The sequence below is a fragment of the Carcharodon carcharias genome, chromosome 3, assembly GCF_017639515.1.
Source record: "Carcharodon carcharias isolate sCarCar2 chromosome 3, sCarCar2.pri, whole genome shotgun sequence".
Lineage (NCBI taxonomy): Eukaryota > Metazoa > Chordata > Chondrichthyes > Lamniformes > Lamnidae > Carcharodon > Carcharodon carcharias.
The window spans coordinates 162,734,293-162,758,031 of NC_054469.1; the positions used below are offsets into that span (position 1 = coordinate 162,734,293).

The 23,739-nt window shown below is 44.2% G+C and overlaps 1 protein-coding gene across 1 annotated transcript in view; it reads right to left on the reverse strand.

Annotated features, from left to right (window-relative positions):
* The window catches only part of LOC121276052 (A disintegrin and metalloproteinase with thrombospondin motifs 16), a 332,665-nt gene that overhangs the window by 122,789 nt on the left and 186,137 nt on the right, over window positions 1–23,739 (reverse strand). Inside the window, exon 16 of the mRNA XM_041183997.1 lies at window positions 9,265–9,403. Coding sequence (XP_041039931.1) covers window positions 9,265–9,403 — 139 coding nt within the window. The remainder of the gene's footprint in view (window positions 1–9,264; window positions 9,404–23,739) is intronic.

Below are 23,739 nucleotides of genomic sequence, written 5' to 3' on the forward strand. Positions count from 1 at the left end.
GAGGATACACTGGTCAAGTTACTGAGATATTTGGATGGAGTGAACTATGGAATCATCTCAGGATTAGAGTCTCCATTATCTCACACCCAGCCAGGCGCTCCCTGGCAGGATGATCCACATCTGGCCATGGCGGTTCACCCTCTTCCTCTATTTCCTCATAATAGGAATGAATTGTCTCCCATGGCTCATCTTCCGAAAGGAAATCCCCTCTCTGCAGGGTCAAGTTGTGGAGTGCACAACAAACAACCACCATGAGGGACATTATCAAGGTGCATACTGCAGAGATCTGATTGGTCAAGTCAAAAAAATCTCATTTTGTGTAGACCAATGGTTACTCGATGATGGCCCACGTCATGTCATCGTTATCACTATATTGGCGCTCAGGGTCAGTCCTGGGCCAGCATCATGAGTTGCTTCTTTAAAGGGTACTCTTTGTCACTCTCCAATGCATCAGGTCCACTAAATATGCCAGGCACCTGGGAGTGCTTGAGTGTGTATGAATCATGACTGCTCCCCGGGTACCGTGCACACACCTGCAGTGCCCGCTGTTGGTGGTCACAGATTATCTGGGCGTTGATTGAGTGATAGTCCTTTCAGTTAATGAATGTTCCTGGCTGTCTTACTGGTGCCTTGGTGGCGACATGGGTGTAATCAATTACTCCTTGCAGCTTCGGAAAACTAGTCATGACCGCAAAGTCTCTGGCTCTTTCTATGTGATTACTGTCATCAATAGTGATGGCAATGAATCGCTTGGCATGGTGAAACATGTCATCTATGAAGACCTTACCACCTTACTGGTGTGCTGCAGGCTGTGTTATGCCACTCAGGTCTCTGCAGGCGGCCTGATGTGACCCTGGTAAGAAAGCGTTTGGTGCCACTGTGACTTTTAATGCTACAGGCATTGGATGGCCCCCCACACAGTTGGATGCGATCTCGGGGGCCAGCATGTGGCACAGAGATGTCACCATGGCTCGCGAAAAGCCAAATCTCCACAGGCACTGTCTCTCAGTCATTTGTGGATATGTCATGCAAACCCTGTGGACATGTTCGGCTGGGCATGACCTCCGCCTGTGCCTCCCTGTCTTCAGCAGCCCCTTTCCTCCGCAGGTTGACCTCCTTCATCCAATTCCTATGGCTCCTGTCCTTTTCTGCTGGCTTCCTCTCTCTCCTTTTCCTTCACCTCCTCCTCAAGGAGGTATCCCCAAGAGAGTAAACTATGTCCATATTGGACTCCAGCAACAATGCTGCAGTGATGTTAGAGTACAGTGTCTACCGCTTTGAAGACACTATAATGATCGATACCCCTGAAACTGGCCAGGGGTTCATGCACTTTAAAGATTATTAAGTGAAAAGCTCATCGGCAGCCTTACTTGCTGAAGCCAGTCATAGACCTACCTCCAGTGAAAAAAACGAGGTTCCCACCTGGCGTGTTTCACCTGCAGACAGCGTATTATAGCATCAGAGACATAGTATTGCAGTTGGTTAAACTGCTAATAGGCTTAAACGATCGTTAATTGCTCATTTCAAAATGGCGGGCAGTTGTCCAATTTTGGATAGTACGCTTCCGCCGGACTAAAACAGTCCCATTTTTTGGAATGTGAAATTCAGCCCCAAGTGCCAGTAGGGGAACCTTTAAGGGACGGTGATCATGATATCACAAGGTTTAGGTTAGCAATGGAAAAGTACAAGGTGCAATCTAGGGCAGAAATACTTAATTGGAGGAGGATCAATTTCAGTGGGGTGAGAATGGATCTGTCCCATGTATATTGAATCAAAGATTGACAGGCAAAACTACAATGAAACAATAGATTGTTTTTCAAGAAGAGGTGATGGTTTAGTGGTATTGTCACTGGACTAGTAGTCTAGGTTAATAATCTGGGGACCTGGGTTCGAATCCCACCATGGCAGGTAGTGAAATTTTTGAATTCAATAAAAATCTGGATGATGACCAGGAAACCACTGCCAGTTGTCATAAAAACTCATCTTGATCACTAATGTCCTTTAAGGAAGGAAATTTGCCATCCTTACCTGGCCAACATGTGACTCCAGACCCACAGCAATGTGGTTGATTCTGAAGGTAGGAAGTCCTAGACGCCCTTGCGCTCTGACTGACCAACGTGTGCAGGAAGTGCCACCAGCTGCAGCTACTTGAGCTCCGAGTTTCGGAGCTTGAGCGGCAGCTGGAGGCACTGAGGTGCATCGGCGAGGCTGAGAGTTTTGTGGATAGCACATTTTTAGACGTGGTCACCCCACAGCTAACGGAAGTGCAGACTGAGGGAATGGGTGACCATTAGTCAGAAGAAAGGTGTCAGGCAGGTGGTTAGGAAATCGCCATGGCGCATCTCGCTCGAGAACCGTTTTTCTGTGTTGGAATGCGGTGAGTGTGACAGTTCCTCTGGGGAGTGCAGCCACGCTCATGGCGCTGCAAGTGGCTCAGCTGCACAGGGGGGAGGAAAAAGAGGGGAAGAGCAATAGTGGTAGGAGACTCAATAGTAAGGGGAACAGACAGGCGTTTCTGTTGCCGTAGATGTAACTCCAGGATAGTATGTTGCCTCCCTGGTGCCAGGGTCAAGGATGTCACTGAACAGCTTCAGGGCATTCTAAAGGGGGAGGGCAAACAGACAGAGATCGTGGTACATATTGGTACCAACGATATAGGTAGAAAGACGGATGAGGTCCTGCAAGCAGAATTTAGGGAGCTAGGAAACAGATTAAAAAACAGGATCTCAAAGATAGTAATCTCTGGATTATTTCCGGTGCCATGCGCTAGTGAGTATAGAAATAGGAGGTTAGTCCAGATAAATATGTGGCTGCAAAGATGGTGCAGGAGGGAGGGCTTTAGATTTCTGGGACATTGGGATCATTTCTGGGGGTGGTGAGACCTGTACAAGGCAGATGGCTTGCACCTGAACCGGAATGGGACTAACATCCTTGTGGGGAGGTTTGCTAGTGCTTTTGGGGAGGGTTTCCAACTAACTTGGCAGAAGGATGGGATCCTGAGGGGAGGTTCAGCAGGGGGAGATGCACAGCCAAAATTAGAAGAGAGACCAAGTGAGTCTGGAAGGCATAGAAATTCTTGGCACAAAGGGAGTTTGGCAAGGTTGGATGGTATTTATTTTAATGCAAGGAGTCTGATGAATAAGGCAGATGAGTTACGGGCACAAACAAACACATGGAAGTATGATGTCATTGCAGTCACAGAGACATGGTTGAGAGGGGGCAGGAATGGCAACTCAATACTCAAAGATATAGGGTCTTCAGGCGAGGCAGGGAAGGAGATAAAAGACGAGGGGGTATCGCAATATTGATCAAGGAGTCAATTACAGCAGTAAGGAGGGATGACATCTTAGAAGGCTCCTCAAATGAAGCCATATGGGTAGAAATGAAGAACAAAAAAGGAGCAATCACATTGCTGGGAGTGTACCATAGGCCCCCAAGCAGTCAGAGAGAAATAGAAGAGCAAATATGTAGGCAAATTTCAGACAAGTGTAAAAATAATAGGGTAGTAATAGTGGGGGATTTCAACTTCCCCAACATTAACTGGGTTAGTCATAGTAGGATAGGTTTAGAGGGAGCGAAATTCTTAAAATGCATCCAGGAGAGCTTTTGAAGCCAGTACATAGAATGTCCTACAAGAGAGGGGTCAGTCCTGGACTTAATTTTAGGGAATGAAGCCAGGCAAGTGGTAAAGTTATCAGTGGGGGATAGTGCAGATAGTGATCATAACTTTGTTAGATTCAAGGTTGTTATAGAAAAGGACAAGGATGGGCCAGAAATCAGAGTTCTAAATTGGGGGAAGGCCGATTTTAATAAGATTAGATATGATTTGGCCATAGTGGACTGGGAGCAGCTACTTTTAGGTAAATCTGCATCAGAGCAGTGGTATTCATTCAAGAAGGAAATAGGGAGAGTACAGGGCCAACATATTCCAGTAAAGGCAAAGGGTGGGACCAACAAATCCAGGGAACACTGGTTGTCGAGGGATATTCAGGATTGGATAAAGAGAAAAAGGGAGGGTTATAGCACATACCGAGGACTCAAAACAGGTGAAACCCTAGAGGAGTATAGATTGTATAGGGGGAAACTTAAAAAATAACTTAGAAGAGCAAAAAAGGGGGCATGAGAAAACACTGGCAGGTAAAATAAAAGGAAATCCAAAGTTGTTTTACAAGTATATCAAGAGTAAGAGGATAACTAGGGAAAGAGTAGGGCCCATTAAGGACCATAGTGGTAATTTTTGTGTAGAACTGGAAGACATAGGTAGGGTTCTAAATGAATACTTTGTGTTGGTGTTCACAAGTGAGGGGGACAACGTGTGTATGGAAATCAGGCAGGAGGACTGTGATATAATTAAAGAAATTAGCAGAGAAAGGGAAGAAGTTCTAAGTGGTCTGGCAGGCTTAAAAGTAGATAAATCTCCAGGCCCAGGTGAAATGTATCCCAGGATGTTGAGTGAGGCAAGGGAGGAGATAGAAGGGGCACTGGCACTAGCTTACAATACCTCTCTGGCCACAGGAGAGGTGCCAGTGGACTGGAGGACAGCCAATGTGGTACCGTTATTCAAGAAGGGAGGAAGGGATAAACCAGGGAACTACAGGCCAGTCAGTCTAACCTCAGCGGTGGGGAAACTATTGGAAGCAATTCTGAGGGACAGAATTAATTGGAGAGACAGGGATTAATCAAGGACAGTCAGCATGATTTTGTTCAGGGGAGGTCATGTCTGACCAATTTGATTGAATTTTTCGAAGAGGTGACCAGGTGTGTAGATGAGGGCAATGCACTTGACGTAGCCTGCTTGGACTTCAGCAGGGCTTTTGATAAGGTCCCGCATGGGAGACTGATATTAAAGGTAAGAGCCCATGGAATCCAAGGCAATTTGGCAAATTGGATCCAGAATTGGCTGAGTGGCAGGAAGCAGAGGGTGATGGTCAAGGGGTGCTTTTGTGACTGGATGCCTGTGTCAAGTGGGGTTCCACAGGGATCGGTATTGGGTCACTTGCTGTTTGTGGTATATATAAACGATTTAGACTTGAATGTAGGAGGGTTGATCAGTAAGCTCGTGGATGACACGATAATTGGTGGGGTGGTAAATAGTGAGGAGGATAGACTTAGATTACAGGAGGATATAGACGGGCTTGTCAGATGGGCTGATCAGTGGCAAACGGAATTTAATCTGGATAAGTGTGAGGTGATGCGCTTGGGCAGGACAAACAAGGCACGGGAATACGTGATGAACGGTAGGACCCTGGGAAGTACTGAGGATCAGAGGGGCCTTGGTGTGCATGTCCACTGATCCCTTAAGGTAACGGGACAGGTAGATAAGGTGGTTAAGAAGGCACGTGGGACTCTTGCCTTTAGTAGCCGAGGCACAGAATTTAAGAGCAGGGAGGTTATGCTGGAACTGTATAAAATGCTGGTTAGGCCACAGCTAGAGTATTACGTGCAGTTCTGGAATCCACATTATAGGAAGGATGTGATTGGGCTAGAGAGAGTGCAGCGAAGGTTTACCAGGGTGTTGCCTGGACTGGAGAGTTTTAGTTATGAGGAGAGATTGGATAGACTGCAGTTATTTTCCTTGGAGCAGAGGAGATTGAGGGGGGACATAATTGAGGTGTATAAAATTATGGGGGGCATAGATAGGGTAGACAGGAAGGAACATTTGCCCATGGTGGAAGGATCAATAACCAGGGGGCTAGATTTAAGGTAAGAGGCAGGAGGTTTAGAGGGGGTGTGAGGGAGATCTTTTTCACTCAAAGGGTGGTGGGAATCTGGAACTCACTGCTTGAAAGGGTGGTAGAGGCAGAAACTCTCATAACATTGAATAAATATTTGGATGTACACTTCCGATGCCATGGCATACAAGGCTATGGGCTTAGTGCTGGAAATTGGGATTAGAATAGTTAGGTACTTGTTTGACCGGCGCAGACTCGATGGGCTGAAGGGCCTTTTTCTGTGCTGTAGACCTTTATGACTCTATAAATGCCCTCTAAAAGGCACTCAGTTCTCAAGCACAATTAGGGATGGGCAATAAATGATGGCCTAGCCAGCGATGCCCATTAAAAAAAAAATTTACAGTTGAAAGAGAAAGGAAGGGCAACCAAAGTCTGGAAGAAGAAAGAAATAGAGAGTAAAATGAAATTGAAAAATGGTGTGTAAAACAGATGTTGGGTTGATAATACAAGTGAGAACCAGGCTGTAAAGAGAAAGTTCAGAGGCAAAGTGAGGTAGAAAATAAGAGAGGCAAAGAGACTGTATGAAAAGAGACTGCTAGCTAACATTAAAGGGAATCCAAAAGTCAAATAGACATACAATCCAAATAAGCATAAAAATAGGAAAAAGCAGTGTAAAAAGGGTGGGGCTGATTAGAGACCAAAAAGATCTACATATGGAGGCAAAGGTACTAAATGGCTACATTGCATCTGTCTTTAGAAAGGAAGAAGATGCTGCCAAAAGCCATCGTGAAAGAGAAATAATGGATAGGCTAAAAATTGACAAAGTGGAGGTATTAGATAGGCTTGTTGTTAAAGTTGTTAAGTCACCAAGATCAGATGGAATGAATCCAAGGATACTGGGATAATTAAGCATGGAAATTGTGGAGGCACTGGTCTTAACATTTCAATCCTCCTTAGCTATGGTGGTGGTGCCAGAGGATTGGAGAGTTGCTAATGTTAAACCCTTGTTCAAAAAGGGTATGTGGATAAACCTAGCAACTACACACCAGTCAGTTTAACATGAGTGGTAGGAAAACTGTTATAATCTGGGACAAAACTAATAGTCATTTGGACATGTGTGGATTAATTAAGAAAAGCTAGTGTGGACTTGTTAAAAGGAAACTCATGTTTAACTAACTTGATTGAGTTTTCTGATGAGGTAACAGAGAGAGTTGGTGAGGGTAACGTGGTTGTCGTCATGTACATGGAATTCCAAAAGACGTCTGATAAAGTGCCACATAATAGTTTGCCAGCAAAATTGATACCCATGGAATAAAAAGGTCCGTGTCATCATGGATGCAAAGTTTACTGAGAGACAAGAAACACAGAGTAGTGGTGAACTGTTGTTTTTTGGACTGTAGGAAGGGATACAGTAGTTTTTCCCAGGGGTTGATAACAGGGCCACTGCTAATCTTGATATATATTCATGACCTGGACTTGGGTGTACAAGGCACAATTTCAGAATTTGCAGATGACACAAAACTTGGAAGTATTGTGAACTGTGAGGAGGATAGCTAGCGTGGAAGCAAGTGATCCTCAACCTTGAGGGGCAGCCTAAGGGGTCGAGGATAGTAATAAATTTAAAGAGAAGAGGCGGAATGGGTGGACGTGTGGCAGATGGAACCTAATGTAAAGAAGTATGAAATGATACATTTTGGTAAGATGAGGAGTGGTAACATAAAATAATCAATACAATTCTAAAGGCATACAGCAACAGAAAGATATGTGGGTTTACGTGCACAAATCATTGAAGGTGGAAGGGCAGGTTGAGAACATGGTTAAAAAGGCATTTGAAAAGGCATGGAGTGCAAAGGAAAGGAAATAATGATAAGTTTTTATAAAAAATTGGTCCGACCTCAACTGAAGTATTGTGTCCATTCCAGGCACCCGACTTTAGGAAGGATGTGAAGGCTTTGGAGGGGATGCAGAAAACATTTACGAGAATAGTTCCAGGGATGAGGGACTTCAGATAGGAAGATGGTTTAGAGAAACTGGGCTTGTTTTCCTTAGAGAAGGTTGAGAGGAGATTTGATAGATGTGTCCAAAATCATGAAGAGTTGAGACAGATCAGATCGAGAGAAATTGTTCCGATTGGCAGAAGGGCCAAGAACCAGAAGTCTCTGACTTAAGGTGATTAGCAACGAGTGACTAGGTTCTGGAATTCACTGCCTGAAAAGGTGGTGGAGGCAGATTCACTTGTGGCTTTCATAGAAAATTGAATAAGCATCTGAAGATAAAATATTTGCAAGGCTACAGGGAAAGGCTGGTTAAATGGGGCTAGCTAAACTGCTCTTGCGGAGAATCGGCACTGGCTTGAAAAATGTTTAAACGCTTACTCGACTGTTGCTCAGTAGATCTGTTAGAAACATTTCCACAAATTCTTTTCAGAGGCCAAATATTGTTTCCCCACTCCTACAAATGTAAGGATTGAATTTCTGCGGGGATTCACCCGATCAATGGCTGTAACGTCGATATTTGTGTGGTTTCTCCAGGTATTCCACAGATCAAATGTAAAAGTACTGTAATGTCTTGTGGACCTTGCAATGGAGGCTTATTAGTATACCTTCTTCATGGTATTATAAACACTTCTTCCCTCTGGTTTTGCAAATGATTACATTCTTTTCTCTGAAGATAGGTAACTGCTTAAAATAAGTATTACGTGTACAATTTTCCCTTCATAGTTGTGACTTGTTCCTGGAATGATACATTCCTAAATTACTTATAGGGACACAAAAAACCTTCTGCATTCTCAACACAATTTTCATTGGAATGATCAACCAAACTACAGTAAAGTTAGATTGTGTGCATATCCCTTACCTCATTCATCGATGCATTGCATTCTGTATGTTTAGGGAATGGGGTGAGAGACAAACAGCATGTTTGCTCCCATAAAAGACAAACCTGAAGTGATATTCTTAAAATGCAATGGAATAATGTATGATGAGGGAAACTACTAGTTTGGCAAACAAGTAGTACAATGTTGAAAGACATCTTAAAACAGAATAAGGATATTGCATATCAGCCTTATGAACTAATAAGCAGAGTGTAGCCTTTGTATGTTAAGGAGTTCCGGGCATGTCAACAAATAAATAAAGCATAAGATTACACAGAACTTACAATACAGAAACTCGGCCCAACTGGTTTATGTCAGTATTTATGCTCCAGGCTAGCTGCCTTGCACTCTACCTATCTAACCCAATCATCATATCTTTTTAAAATGCAGTGAAACAAAGTCAAAATGTGCTTATTTCCAAGGGAAGGAAGCAGTAGATGAAACACCCAAAATAACAAGGGAAAGTTTGAAGGATATTGTTGAATAAGCTGAAACATGTGTCCATTGTTCTTAGGGCTACCTACTTATATTCAGAAATCCCACCCTGTTTATTCAGCTTTTTTCCTTTTCATCTGTGTAGCCTTGAAGCCAACAGCTAATCCCACTTATTCCTTTCAACAGGAAGATGCACAAATCACATCTTCCAGTAACTGATGATGGGAAAGGTCCACCTAAGAATCTTGTAAATTCATGTTAAGTGATTGTACAAGGAAACATTACCTCCTCCACAAGAAGCTGAGCATTCAGAACGAACAATAGCCCATGTGTAATTGTGTTTTGGAGCTGTTTTGTTCTCAGTCGATGATTTTGGCAAGGCATATTCCCATCCGATCCCTGGATTTTTGCCCTGAAGTAGTATCTGGATAAACAAAATAAAGGTTGTAAAAAAATGTTTTCATCACTTCATCTTCTATCATGTCAAAAGTGACTGCACTACAGCTTAATCAAATGACCTTATTTAACAGTCGCCAAAATTGGAATTAATTTTTTCCATTTATCACCATTTTGAAGCTTGCCTCAGGGCAACAGGCCTTTATTAAGTTAAAACATATCCAAATGCAGCAAACCCACAACAAAACCTTTCCCAAAATAGTTTACATTATGATTTTACAACTCAGTGAAACAGTCTCTGATTTTTTCAGAGTAAAAATTAATTTTGCATGTTATTCAGTAGTTTGTGCTATAAAAAAAGTTACTTGCAATACTGACCAAAGGTGATGGGTTTCAGGTGACATACCCCTTCACCCCTAAATAAGGGCTGAAAGAAATCCTAAAGCTAAATTTTACTGCAGTTTCACTCGTTTTGTTCCATTCCACGCCAAACTTTATTCATTAAAAGTGCACCTGACCTCAACCTGCAAGGTCTTAGAAGGATGGAGCTCAGGGCAGCGTTTGATGCAGGAGCGCAGCTTTCTATAGAGCTGGAAAATTATTTGTTAGCTTGGTGGTCTTGTTCATTGCTTTTGTGTTTTGAAATGGTATGTTTAATGTAAGACAGTGGCTGCCCCCAACGTTTCATACACCACAAGTTCCATGGCTCAGCTGTGAAACAACAGGGGAGGTAAAGGTCAGGTCAGAAACTTTCTTGAACTGAATACTATTATACATTATATCCTCTCAGTAGATATGTAAACACACAGTAGTGGACATATATTTGTAATAGCAGCTGTCCTACAATTGAGCCTTTGGTAGTCTGATATGAAGCTGCAAATGCTTCTCTCTATTTTGCCACGCATAAAGACAAAATCTGGATATTTCAAATGAGTATTCTTTCTAGTATATAAATGGTGCTTTGCTTTTCTCAAAGTTTTATCCATGGATTCAGCTCCTCTTCAATTGGATAACACTTTAGTTCCCAGTTGATGTGGCATTGTCTTGATTTCTTTTTGTACGGGAAACCCCACTATTCAAGTACTTTGGGTGACCATATGCTCAAAATCACCATGGGGCAGAATTTTACTGCCACTCTCGCCAGCGGGATTTTCTGGTCCCAACGAAGTCAATAGACTTTTGAATGGCTTGCCACATTTTCCGACCTCATAGAATTCCACCCACACTATCTCCAGCCTTAATTTCTAATGTTTTTTCGGTCCCAGTGACTACACCGCCGACAGCAGTCTCTGACACTGGCAGCACTTTATCAGTGCTGCACTGGGGTGTCAGCCTTGAGTTTAATGCTCAAGATCTGGAATGGGACTTGAACCCACAACGTTCTGACTCAGAAATGAGAGTCACTGCTGACAAAAGCTCAAGGGCCTTTTGTCAGAATGTTGACTTTGTTTATCTCTTCACAGATATTTCCTGACCTACTGAGTATTGCCAGTATTTTTTGGTTTTATTTCAGATTTATAGCATCTGCATTGTTTTGCTTTTGATGTAGCATGACAATTTTACACTTGATTTAAAATTTATGTGAATCTGAAAGTTCATTCCTATTGACTACATTTTTCCTCAGTGCACATGGCTATAAAAACATGGAATTAGATTTACACCTCAGAGATAGGGCTACGTATAGCAGTTCTTTTGGTAGACAAGTGTGGAATGAAGATGAATTAATGTGACAAACAGCATATGATTTGCCCTTTTCATTTCTTTGATTTCCACAACTTAAATACATACTAATTTTACTAGCTTGGATCAATGGTAGCACTCTCATCTCGAGGTCTGAAGGTCATGGGCTCAAGTCTTTGTAACAGCAGTCTTATTTCATTGTGAAGCCAATCCATCAGAATAGCGGCTTTTTATCTGATATTAGGAGTGTTAATCTCTGTGAATATTTCTAGAGAACTATAAAAACTGTGAAGGAATTAGTAAATTAAGACAGAAGTTGAGTGCCAATATGATTTTTGAACTATTCTCCATTCTGCTGAATGTGGCTGGAGCTTGAAAACATTGCCAGCTATTCAATGACTATCTTGTGTGTCTACAAATGAATAAATCATCCCCATTCCTGTGAATGCAACCATCCCCCCAAACTCATTCATCAGGCATTCTCTAAAGATTATGGCAGATGATAATGTTGATAGCACTATCAAAGAGGCCATTTCTGTAATGCAGAGCGTCCTGGAGAGAGTGACTCTTCCAGGAATCCATAAACACACTCCATGGTCCAGTGGCCTCCTGACTGATATCTCCATTAATGTATGGAAGAATGATCATCCGGGGCTATATAAGCTGCTGGTTGGGAATCTGTAGAAGTTTCTCGATCTCCTGTGCAGCCTGCCTGATGGTCCTGGCTTCCTGTGTTGTTCATTGTTCTTCCTCCTCCATGAATAAATGACAAAAACTGGAATGGGGTAAAACATTTTCCTCTTCATTATAGGGAAAACTCCCCAAACAAAAAAAACAGCCTCAAGGCAGACTTCCAAATGAAGATAAGGATCATGAAAATAAAGGGAAAAAATAAAATCAACTTCAGATCAATCCCAAATTAAGTTATAACTCTGTCCCTCGAGCAACTTGCAGCTAAAGTGTGGATGGGTGGGTTTATTACTGGTGAAATTAGTCGCCACTGACCCCATGAATTTCAGACGGATAGGCCCAATTAAATATTGTTGTTTTTTGCTCTTTGTAGTAACTTTACCTGTGCTTAGGCACTCACTGCTAGGGCAGGATGGAAAATTACAATGCTGTGATTTCAATGCCCCCAGTAGCTTAAAAGGGCAGATATCCTTGATGTAAAAATTTTGCTGCCTTTGACATTAAAGATAAGATGCACATGTATTTCTATCCATTGATTACTACTGCATTGATTGTACTCACTACAGGGATGATCAATGGACAGCTCCATAGGGCACATTTAAATGTGTAATACCCTTCATTTACCAACCCTAGGTACCAGTTGTTAGCAGGCATACTGTATAACATTGGAAGGTGGTGAAGATGGAAAATTGAATGCAAAATATCACAGCATCATTCTGCCTCATTTAAATATGCCTCTGTATCTGGATAGACTTTTTTAGTGGCAGCAAAAATGATACTGGAAGAACCCCAAAAAAATGAGCATGGATGCTGTGGTAAAAGCCCTAGATTAACTTCTCACCTTCACCTTAATGACAATGGGAAAAAGGAGGAAAATCCTGCCCAAGGAATTTGAATTATTGGCAGGGGGATTGGTTTATGGGAATCATGTCCAGCAGCAGATATACTAAAATTCAAGCATTGTTGCATCTACATGGGAAGGCACTGAATTAACAAAGGAATTTAGTGGTCAGCTCAAGTTATTAAAAGCTGATTTATGGGTGCAATGTTGATCAAAAAGCTCAAATTTATATGTTTTCATTGGAAACATATTAGAATATTAAGACAAGAAGTGCCTACTGGACTTATAGAATTCTAGTCAAATATCAAATTGCAATTGCAATCTAGGCCGGCAAGGCACTGACGAGAACTGCAAAGGTGTCACTTAAGTTAGACGACTTTCACCAGTGCTGCCTACTTAAGATCCTGGGCATCACATAGAGAGACAGCATCAAAAATGAAGTGGTGGCACATAGGATTGGTCAGAGGTACCCCTAGCACATCGAGGCAGAGAGACAACTGAGGCTGGCAGGACACGTATTTCGCCTCCCAGACATACACCCCAGAATGGCAATAGAATGGATACCACCAGATGAAAGAAGATGGAACCGGCCAAAGAAAACCTAGCAATGTACATTTAAGAAGGGCTTCCAAGAGCAGGGCACCACTTGGACTGGAGCGAAAGAGATTGCGGTGGATTGGGGCTGGCGGCAGAGTCTTGCTGCCCATTGTCCTGCATGGGACTGCAGGAACTAAGTTGAAGTAAGTAGGTCAAATGTCAAAGAGTCACAGATTTCTAACGGCACAGAAGCAGGCTATTCGGCCTATCGTGACTACTCTCCACATGAGCATTATGACTTAGTGCCATTGCCCTGCCTTTTCCCTGTTCCCCTGTACATTGTTTCTATTGAAATAATCATTTAATGCCCTCTTGAATGCCTTAATTGAACTGGAATATTCCATTTAGTTTTGACCATTGACCCCAGTAAGGAAATTAACCTTGAAGAAAATTCAGAGGCAATTCACTAGGATTATATCTAGGATGAAAAGACAGTGGTAACCAGCAACTGGACAAATATAAGTTACATTCCTAGGGCATAAAGAGATACAAGAGGTTATGTTAAGCAGCTATTCAAAATTAAAAAGAAGAGACTCAATAGGGTAGATAAGGAGTGACTATTCCATCTAGTAAGGGAATCACAAAGGGATATAATCTTCAAGTTAGAAGTTAAGTCATCTAAAGCAAATGTAGGGAAAACTTCTTACACAAACATTTGTGAGGAGGAATCTCATACAGAGATAAATTTTTGCCTTCCTTGCCTAGGTGGTAATCTAGCAAGGGGGAGTGAGTGCTCGCTGGTTGTAGAACCTGCCCAATTTCAATTAATTTAAAATCATATGGTCTGCTCTGCCAGATTACTGCTCATGCAATGAAGATGAACATTTGACCTGCTGTCCCATCAGGCCAAAGATGTAAAAACAACTGAGATGCTTAAAAGAGACATAGACATTTACTTGGGAAGAAAGGGTATTTAAAGGCATGCAACAGTGGTAAACATTTAGGATTAAAAAAGAAGCTGCCTAACTAACAAAATGGCAGAGCATGCTCAAAGGTCTGACCAGCCCATACCTATTCCTATGACATACTGCTGATGAACTGTTCTCAGTCAGAACTGAAACATGGTTACTTCACACACGAAACCAGCACAAAGTCTCTTTGCTGTTTATAAAGGTCTTAAGTGAGTTTTAGTAGGTTCAGCCTATTTGATTGCAATCATAAGCACCACACCAAAATGGCAGTCTCACTTGTGGAGGTTGTATGAACAGATAGTGTAGGAATTTAAAAAAAAATCACACAGATGCTATAGGGCTAACTATTATTTGAGGCATATTGGAGGGAGCTTGACCTCACCAGGAGTGCTCAACACTGATATTAGCTGCGAAAAGTAGAATAAATTATTATTCCCCCATGTGGGCACCCTTCCCCTTATCAATTAACCCCAAAATATGAAAACAAATGAAAAAAAATCATGATAATTTCTAACATTATAATCTTATTATTAAGGTATGGTTTAATGGGAATAACACAAAAAGGCATGTATAAGGGTAAACAAAGCTACAAGATAGATTAAGGAATTAACCTAGAATCTTCCTTAATTTAATTTAAATGTAATCTTAGTTCTTGCATTTGCATAGCTGATGCAGCATCAATAAAGCATCTGAGGACCTTGATCAGACTGAAAATTACTTTGGGTCTTTTCATTTTCTATTTTAAAGTATATCTGGATCAAGTTTAACATTCTTAAAATTATGCAAATTCTTTCTTAAGGCAGGGCTGGATGCTCAAGATTAATAAAAATGCAAAGAGATCTCACTTTACTCAGGTGCACCCAAATTTACCTCATAAAGCTTCAAGCTTGTTAAAAATTTAACATGGATAGATGGAATGTTTAAAAGTAAATCAATTATGACAAAAAGCTGTCGATTGATTCACCTATTTTAAAAATAAGAATCTCAAATTGATGCTGTGTGATACTTGTATGTGAATGATGCATTTGTCAAATTCCTCACTCTATTTTAAGCAGAATGTTAAGTCATTTGAATAAATTAACTGCTGTCTCTGCTAACATAAAAGAGAGAAGACTTGCTGGAGAAAACATGAAGCAAACACATCCTATTCTCTAACAATACGAAAGGAGTGGGCAGGAGAATGTTTTCAGGGTGTTATTTATATGGACTTCTGGAAGACATTTGATAAAGTTCCGCATAGGAGACTGTGTGCTAAAGTTGAAGCTCGTGGAGTTGAAGGAAATTGGCTGAGCAGCAGGAGACAGAGAGCAAGGATAATGTGCAGACACTTTAATTAACAAAATGTGATCAATGATGACCTGCAAGGATCTGTACTGGCGTCTTAACTATATCATGGTCTTTATTAATGACTTAGATGATGGAATGGAAAGTTACGTATCGAAGTTTACAGATGCCAAAGATAGGCAGCACTGTAGGCAGTGAATATGGAAGCTTAAAATTACTAAGAGATATTGATCGATTAAGCGAATGGCAAAAACTGTGGCAAATAGGTTAAAACTAGGCAAATTTGAAGACCTATAGATTATGGAACAGGCTACAGGACAATTGGACAACCCACTGAGGGAGGTGGCTCCACAAATATCCCAACCCTCAATGATGGAGGAGCCCAGCACATCAGTGCAAAAAATAAGGTTGAAGCATTCGTAACAATCTTCAGCCAGAAGTGCCGAGTGGATGACCCATTTCGGCCTCCTCCAGAGGTCTCCACATCATAGATGCCACTCTTCAACCAATTCAATTTACTCCATGTGAAATCAAGAGACGGCTGAAGGCACTGGATACTGCAAAGGTTATGGGCACTGACAAGATTCCGGCAATAATACTGAAGGCTTGTGCTCCAGAACTTGCTGCGCCCCTAGCCAAGCTGTTCCAGTACAGCTACAACGCTGGCATCTACCCGGCTATGCAGAAAATTGCCCAGGTATGTCCTGCACACAAAAAACAGGACAAATCCAACCCGGCCAATTACCGCCCCATCAGTCTACTCTCCATCATCAGTAAAGTAACGGAAGGGGTCATCAACAGTGTTATCAAGTTGCACTTGCTTAGCAATAACCTGCTCACTGTGGCTGAGTTTGGATCTCTGCCAGGGTCACTCAGCTCCTGACCTCATGGACAAAAGGTGAGGTGAGAGTGACTGCCCTTGACATCAAGGCCACATTCGACCAAGTATGGCATCAAGGAGCCCTTCCAGAAGTCCATATAAATAACACCCTGAAAACATGCAGTCAATGGGAATCAGGGGGAAAACTCCACTGGTTGGAGTCATACCTAGCATAAAGGAAGATAGTTGTGGTTGTTGGAGGTCAATCATCTCAGCCCTAGGACATTACTGCAGGAGTTCCTCAGGGTAGTGTCCTCGGCCCAACCATCTTCAGCTACTTTATCAAGAACTTTCCTTCCACTATAAGGTCAAAAGTGGGGATGTTAACTGATGATTGCACAATGTGCAACATCATTCGTGCCTCCTCAGATTCTGAAGCAGTCCATGTCGAAATGCAGTAAGACCTAGGCAACATCCAGGCTTGGGCTAACAAATGGCAAGTAACATTTGAGCCACACAAATGCCAGGCGATGACCATACCCAACAAGAGATAATCTAACTCTCGTTCCTTGACATTCAATGGCATTACCATAGCCAAATCCCTCACTATTAAAATCCTGGGGGTTGCCATTGACCAAATCCTGAACTGGACTAGCCATGTGAATACTGTGGCTACAAGAGCAGGTCAGAGGCTAGGAATCCTGTAGCAGGTAACTCACCTCCTGACTCCCCAAAATCCTGTCCACCATCCACAAGGCGCAAGTCAAGAATGTGATAGAATACTCCCTGCTTCCTGGATGAGTGCAGTGCCCACAACACTCATGAAGCTTGACATCGTCCAGGACAAAGCAGCCCGTATGATTGGCACCACATCATCCAGAAACATTCACTCCCTCCACCACTGACGCACAATAGCAGCAGTGCGTAGCATCTACAAGATGCACTGCAGGGATTCACCAAGGTTCCTTAGGCAGCACCTTCCAAATCCATGACCGCTACCATCTAGAAGGACAAGGGCAGCAGCAACATGGGAGCACCAGCACCTGGAAGTTCCCCTCCAAGCCACTCACCTTCCCTGACTTGGAAATATATCGCCATTCTTTCATTGTTGCTGGGTCAAAATCCTGGGACTCTCTCCCTAATAGCACTGTATGTATCTACTCCACAGGGGCTGCAGTGGTTCAAGGAGGCAGCTCACCACCGCCTTCTCAAGGGCATTTAGGGATGGGTAATAAACGCTGACCTAGCCAGTGAAGTCCGCATCCCGTAAATGGATAAAAAAAACTTTCTAAACGGGGAAGAGGTAGAAAAGTTGAAGATCCAAAAAAAATTGAGGGTTCAGCTACACTGATCATTAAAGCATCATGAGCAGACACAAAAAATAATCAAAAAAAGGTTACTGGAAGGCTGGCCTTTATATCTAGAGGATTAGAATGCAAGACGGTAGAAGTCATGCTTCAGCTATACAAAATCCTGGATAGCTCATGCCAGGAGTGCTGTGAGCAGTTCACTCTCTTCTTAAACCTTCCACCAATGGAAACAATTTCTCCCTACCTACTCTGTCTAGACCCCCGCATGATTTTGAGAACCTCCATCAAATAATCACTCAATCTTCTCTTCTCGAAGTTGTCCAGCTTCTCCAATCTATCGACGTAACTGAAGTCCTTCATCTTGAAATCAACCTCGTAAATCTTTTCTATACCCTCTCAAAACCCTTCAAATCTTTCCTAAAGTGCAGTGCCCAGAATTCAACACAACAAGCGGGACCTTCCTGGCCCAGCGGAGGCTGGTTTGGAGGCAGGATCAGGAGCAAAATTTGAACGTTTTGTGCAAAGTCGGCTCGGGCGAGTGATCTTGCTAAAGGCGGAGTTGATGCGGCAGCCTTTAACCTCCTGGTGGCAGTGGATAGTCAATTGGTGTCAATTAAATGTCAGTTAAGTAACACAGAGAGAATGCCAAGAGATATTGTGAGCAATAAGAGGAGGCAGCCTCACTGTGGGAGGTCACAGTCTCATTACCTTTGAGGCTGCTGAACAACTCACTAGCAGTAAATGGCAAGGCTGTTGTCTGCCCTTATCTTAGCTTTGCCATTGAATGAAGAAATTGTGGGGATGGATGTCTTCAATAGTCATATGAGAGTAACCTTGTATCTGCTTCACAGGCATTAATGACAGTTGGAGTGCCTTCCTGTCATTCCATCTGCTTGCCATTCAGCAGTGCTTCCTCTGGTCTCACAGTGGAGGCTGGAGGTCTCCATTGGGGTGGATTGCGATTTACTGCACTCCTGATCCGGAACCACCCTTAACTGGATAGCAAAAACAGAGATGACCTCTTAATTGTCTGCCTCCCAGACGTCGGAGGATTTTCCGATTGGCTCACCTCTGACCCATGCGAGGTCAGATCCCGGAAATGGTCTTGATGGCTGCAAATATACTAAGAGCAGAAGATTCTGCCCAATATTTCAGATGAGGCCAAACCAGAGCTTTATAATGGCTCATCATGACTTGCTTACTTTTGTACTCTATGGGTGGAATCATCCCAGATTTGCACTAAGTGCGGTAGCGGGCATGAAATACGACATTTTAACCCTGGCACAATGGCGGATTTTCAGACCATATCATTCCCTTCCCGGCCTCATTAATAGTGCATTCATGGGAAAAATTCCGGATCACTGCTGGGTGGGTTTGGATTTGCCCGCCATGCCACAACCTCAGCGCTTCCACTCCGGGCGCCATAATTAAAGTGCACCAAAGCACGGCCTACTTCATGTCTACAGACCAGAACTGCTCCAGGTGACAGTTAGCTCCAAAGGCAAAGGTGTTTAGTGACACCTCTCTGGGGTGCCTGATAGATAAAGTGGAAGGCCACCGCGGTGTCCTCTGCCCCAACTCTGGCCACAGGAAATCCATCAAAGTCACCAAACTGGCCTGGGAAGCAGCGGTCAATGCCAAGAGAGCACAGAGTAAGTCAGCCATCCAGTGCAGGAACAGGATGAATGCTCTCATCCATTCTGTTCTGCCAGGGTAAGTCGACCACCTCATCACTGTCAACTCTCACACTCCCAAACCCATCACACATCCACAGGGGTCTCACACCTGAAGTGACAACCCCTAACCCTCACACACACCCTCACATCTCCATCAGGCTCATATCCTCTGGAGCCCCCGTCCTCATCCCCTGGCTCCGCTCACCACACAAACATTCCATGCAATGGCATGCGTCCTGCTCACAATCTCTCCAACTGTTTTCATGCAGGAGAAGCTGGCTCACAGCAGCAGGGAGAGGTCCCAAGCCCAGGGAAGAGTGGCCCACATTAGGGCCCTCGCCCACTTTGAGGAGCGTGCCATCGTGCTGACTGGTGAGGGTGTGGACCATGGCTGCAGCGATGCTGAGGTCGGCTGTGAACACCGACATGAGCATCCTGCACCACATCATCCCTCTCTCAATGCAATGGTGAGTGCTCTCTCTCCTGCTTTTGACTCTGCTGCCATGCACTAATTATCTCTACCTTGGTTCACAGGGAGCTCTGCCAAATGACAAATGCCCTCAGCCAGCCAGTCCCTCAGCTTCATTCGTGTCGTCACCACGAGCGAAGAGGATACCTCCCCCATTGAAGAACTGGAAATAAGCAGCCTGGAAGACCCATCACAGCGCTTACCCACACCCTCCACCAGTGCAGAGACTCACACCGCAGTGGGCTTGGGTTCACAATCTTGTGGTCACCACACGGACACGTGTCCGAAACAGGAGAAGGCAGGTTCAGCCGAGCTTCCTGGCACTTGTAGAGCTGCTGGTGAAGAAGCATTTGTGAGATCTGAGTCAGGTGACGAGCCTCTGGAATCAGCCTTCTAACTCATCGTGGAGAGTCAGCAGAAGGCAGGAGAACATCATGCAGAGCTGTTGGAAGCCCTCAACAGAGTGGCACGCGAGTCGGAGGAATGTGTCTGGCTGCTCTCTGATGAAGTGGTGCCCATGTGTGTGCGCATAGAGGTCTTCATGGGAAGGATGGTGGATGCCATGGAGATTCTGGTCCAGTGGAACACGGAGATGCGTGCAGATCTGCACTCCATCGTGGTAGCCATGGGTGAGTTCCTGCAGTGGTAACGCGAGAGAGAAACAGGGCACCTCGGCCCCAGGTGCTCCTTCCCCTCAAGGAGTCAGGCCAGGCTCTCGGGCACCCAAAGGGAGGAGGAGCGGCAGCTGGACATCCTTGGGTCACCCACTCAGGAATCTCAGAGGCTGTCTGCTCCCTCAGAGACCTCAATGCTTGTGAGCCCCTTAACTCATCCTCTGTCAATGCAGAGGGAGCAGCTGGCCAATGGGAGGACAGCCAAAGCAAGCCAAAGCCCTCAAGGCCTTGGCACTCCAGAGGATGCACAACGAAGTCATCAGAGGGAACAGGCCCAACCATTGCACAGGCTGTCTCCATCCCTGCTGCGGATGTCAGGGCAGCACCTAGAAGTGGTAGGCCTAGAAAAGTTAAGAATTTCTGTTCGCAAGTGGTTGCACGGCTGAACACACTTTGTCACTTCATAACCTGAAAATATATTCACTTTCACTGAATAATGTGTAATGTTGTCTTTCAGCTTCATTTACAGGCTTTGCGAGTCCTCCAACTGCATGCCCCCCACTAGTAGTTCAGCTGCATACATACAGCTGGATCATGTGTGATTCTGGAGGGAGAAGTGTGTGTGGCAGGGCCTTTCGGAGCATCATGCAAACACTCTCCCTCGCACATGGAACCTTCATCAATCATATTCACCTCAATGTCCTGAGCATTTTCAATGCTGCCTGCTGGGGTTCTCTTTCAGTTGTCCATCTGAGCTGACCTGCATCTCCCCCCACCCACTGATCATACTCCCATGTAGCACCTGCGCCCGTCCAACATGAGGCTCTGCTCACTTTCGATTTCGACAGCCATGGTCGTCATTAAGCCTTTGGTTAGCTCCCCTGTCCTTACCCCTCCCTCAGTCACCCATGTCCTTTCCCTCATCACAGTCCATCCCCCGGCATCAACTTCCACCTCCCCACCTTTACCCTACAGCCCGGACCCTTCTCTTTCCAGGATGTCTAGATGAACATGCACATTCCCTACCTTCCTAAAAATCCCACCCCTATCCACATTGACCTCCTCCTTCCCACCCTCAGGGATCATGTTTGCCTCCGTGTCCCCACCAACTACTCTCACCGCTCCTTCTACCGATGCCAATGCACCCTCAGTCTCCCACCCTACCGGCTCCCTCTGCCCCCTCTTACACTCGCCATTCCCTCCTACTTCACCCACCCTGAGTTTGCTCCCCAGGAGGCAGTCATTGACTCCCCAGACCCTTCCCTTGCATGTTCACCTGGACATTCCACCCCCACTTACCCCTTCCTCCGCCCTTACTCCTTCCTCTCCCTGGACACCATCTCCCCTCTGAACTCCCTCTTGCCCCGGAGACCATGCCACCGCCGAGCTCCTCCTTCCCCCAAACACCTTCCCCCTCCGAACACCCTTCTTCCCCCTGACACCTTCATCTGAACACCTTCCTCCCCTCTTACACCTATCTCCTCATTTGCATCAATCTCCCGGTTACATCCGCCCCCCCCCACCGGACACCCTCCTTCCCCCTCCCAACCTGACCCCCCCCCAACCTCACCACCACACCCCAGGTACACCTTTTTCTCCTACTTACAGCTAGACCTTCTTCCCCCACCCTCCCTTCGCTGATCATCCATACCAGCCCATGACAAAGTCTATGAAGTTCCAAAGCAAGTCCAAAGCATCAACGGAGACCATAGAAGATGGTGGAAGCCTATGACGAAGTTCCTGAAGATCCGAAGCCTCAGCAAAGTTGAAGCTGCTGTGTGGAGACCTCCCACCTTCAGAGAGCTGCTTCATGGCGTTGCCATGTACATGAGGATCCACCCAGCATGCATTGCACATGTTCCTCCAGGGTCTGGTAGCTGTAGCGCTCCAGCGCCTGCTTCTCCTTGGATGTGAGCAAGGCCCGAAAGGTAAGTTCCGACTTCTATACATCACGCTTATCCAGGCGTGCTTTAGGTTGGTTGTGTTTTCACGCCGGCGTAACATTAAATCGGGCGAGGGGGGGACAATCCAGCTGGGCTTTCTTTAGCATCCTATTGGTGGGATGAAAATTGGGTTCATGCTAGCCTGCAGTGGGATTCGTGATCTGCCATAATGGACACTATCGGGTGATCCCGCTGTGATTTCATGCCGGCGTGAAACCGATTTCTGTCCCTCCCACCTAATTCTCTCCCCCCACCTGCCATGATGCCCACCACCAATGGGAGCGGAAAATTCCGGCCTATGCCTCTATTTATAAAGCCCAGGATCCAGTTTGTCTTTTTTAACCACTTTCTCAGTCTGCCTGCCAGCTTCAACCATTTATGTACATACATTGCTTGGTCTCTCTACTCCTGCACTCCATTTAGAATGGCACCCATTATTTTATATTGCCTTCCCCCATTATTTCTAACAAAATGTATCCCTTCACACTGTTTTGCATTAATCTCATCTGTCATATGTCCACACATTCCTCAAACCTGTCTATGACCTCGTGAAGTCTACTATCCTCCTCATAGTTCACAACACATCAAATTTCTATGTCACCTGCAACCTTTGAAATTGTGCCTTGTACACCCAAGTCTAGGCCCTTAATGTATATCAGGGAAAGCCTAGTATATCCTAGTACTGCTCCCAGGGAACTCAACATTCCTCCTGTCCAGAAAACAAAGATTCACCACTAGTCTCTGTTTTCTATCACACAGTCAACTTCATATCCATGTTGCCATGGTCCCTTTTATTCCACGGGCTTCAACTTTGCTGCAAGCCTGTTATTATGTGGCACTTTATAAAAACACCTTTGGAATTACATGTACGTAACAACAATTATATTACTCTGATCAACTCTCTCTGATACCCATCAAAAAACGGCTTAAACATTGCTTATACTACCTTTCCATTGTTCTGCAGCTCTTCCACAATGTTACCATGTATGATTGGGAGAATTCTTACAGAAGCTCACACTTTTATTTTTACTGCAATGTTATAAAATTGGAAATTGATATGTGGATTTTGAAGTAATTTGGTATCTTAGGATCCCTTAAAGGATAGGAAACAACTAAGGATTTATGGCAACACCACGTTTTCCATCTTATGACAGCAATCACAAAGGTCGTTAGTGCAAAATTACCACACAATATGTCATAATTGTCCCATGTGGCTACTAAACTTTTCTTTAATATGCCTGTTACTAAGCACATTATGGGTTACTGAGAATGCTGCCTCATGATAGCACTTGGCAATTTACCACTGCTTTCAATATTATACATCCTTGGTCTCAGGAGATTCTACAGACCCGGCATGTTTTCAGTCAAGAACAATATTATCTTGATTATAATCTTTCAGTTCTGTACGGAGTTAAGGTGGTCCAAATATTATTATTAGGTTAGATCATACTTCAGCGTTACACCCATCCATCCTGCAGAAACATACATTATTTAATTTTCAATCCTGGTGTGCTAAAGGCATTTGAAAC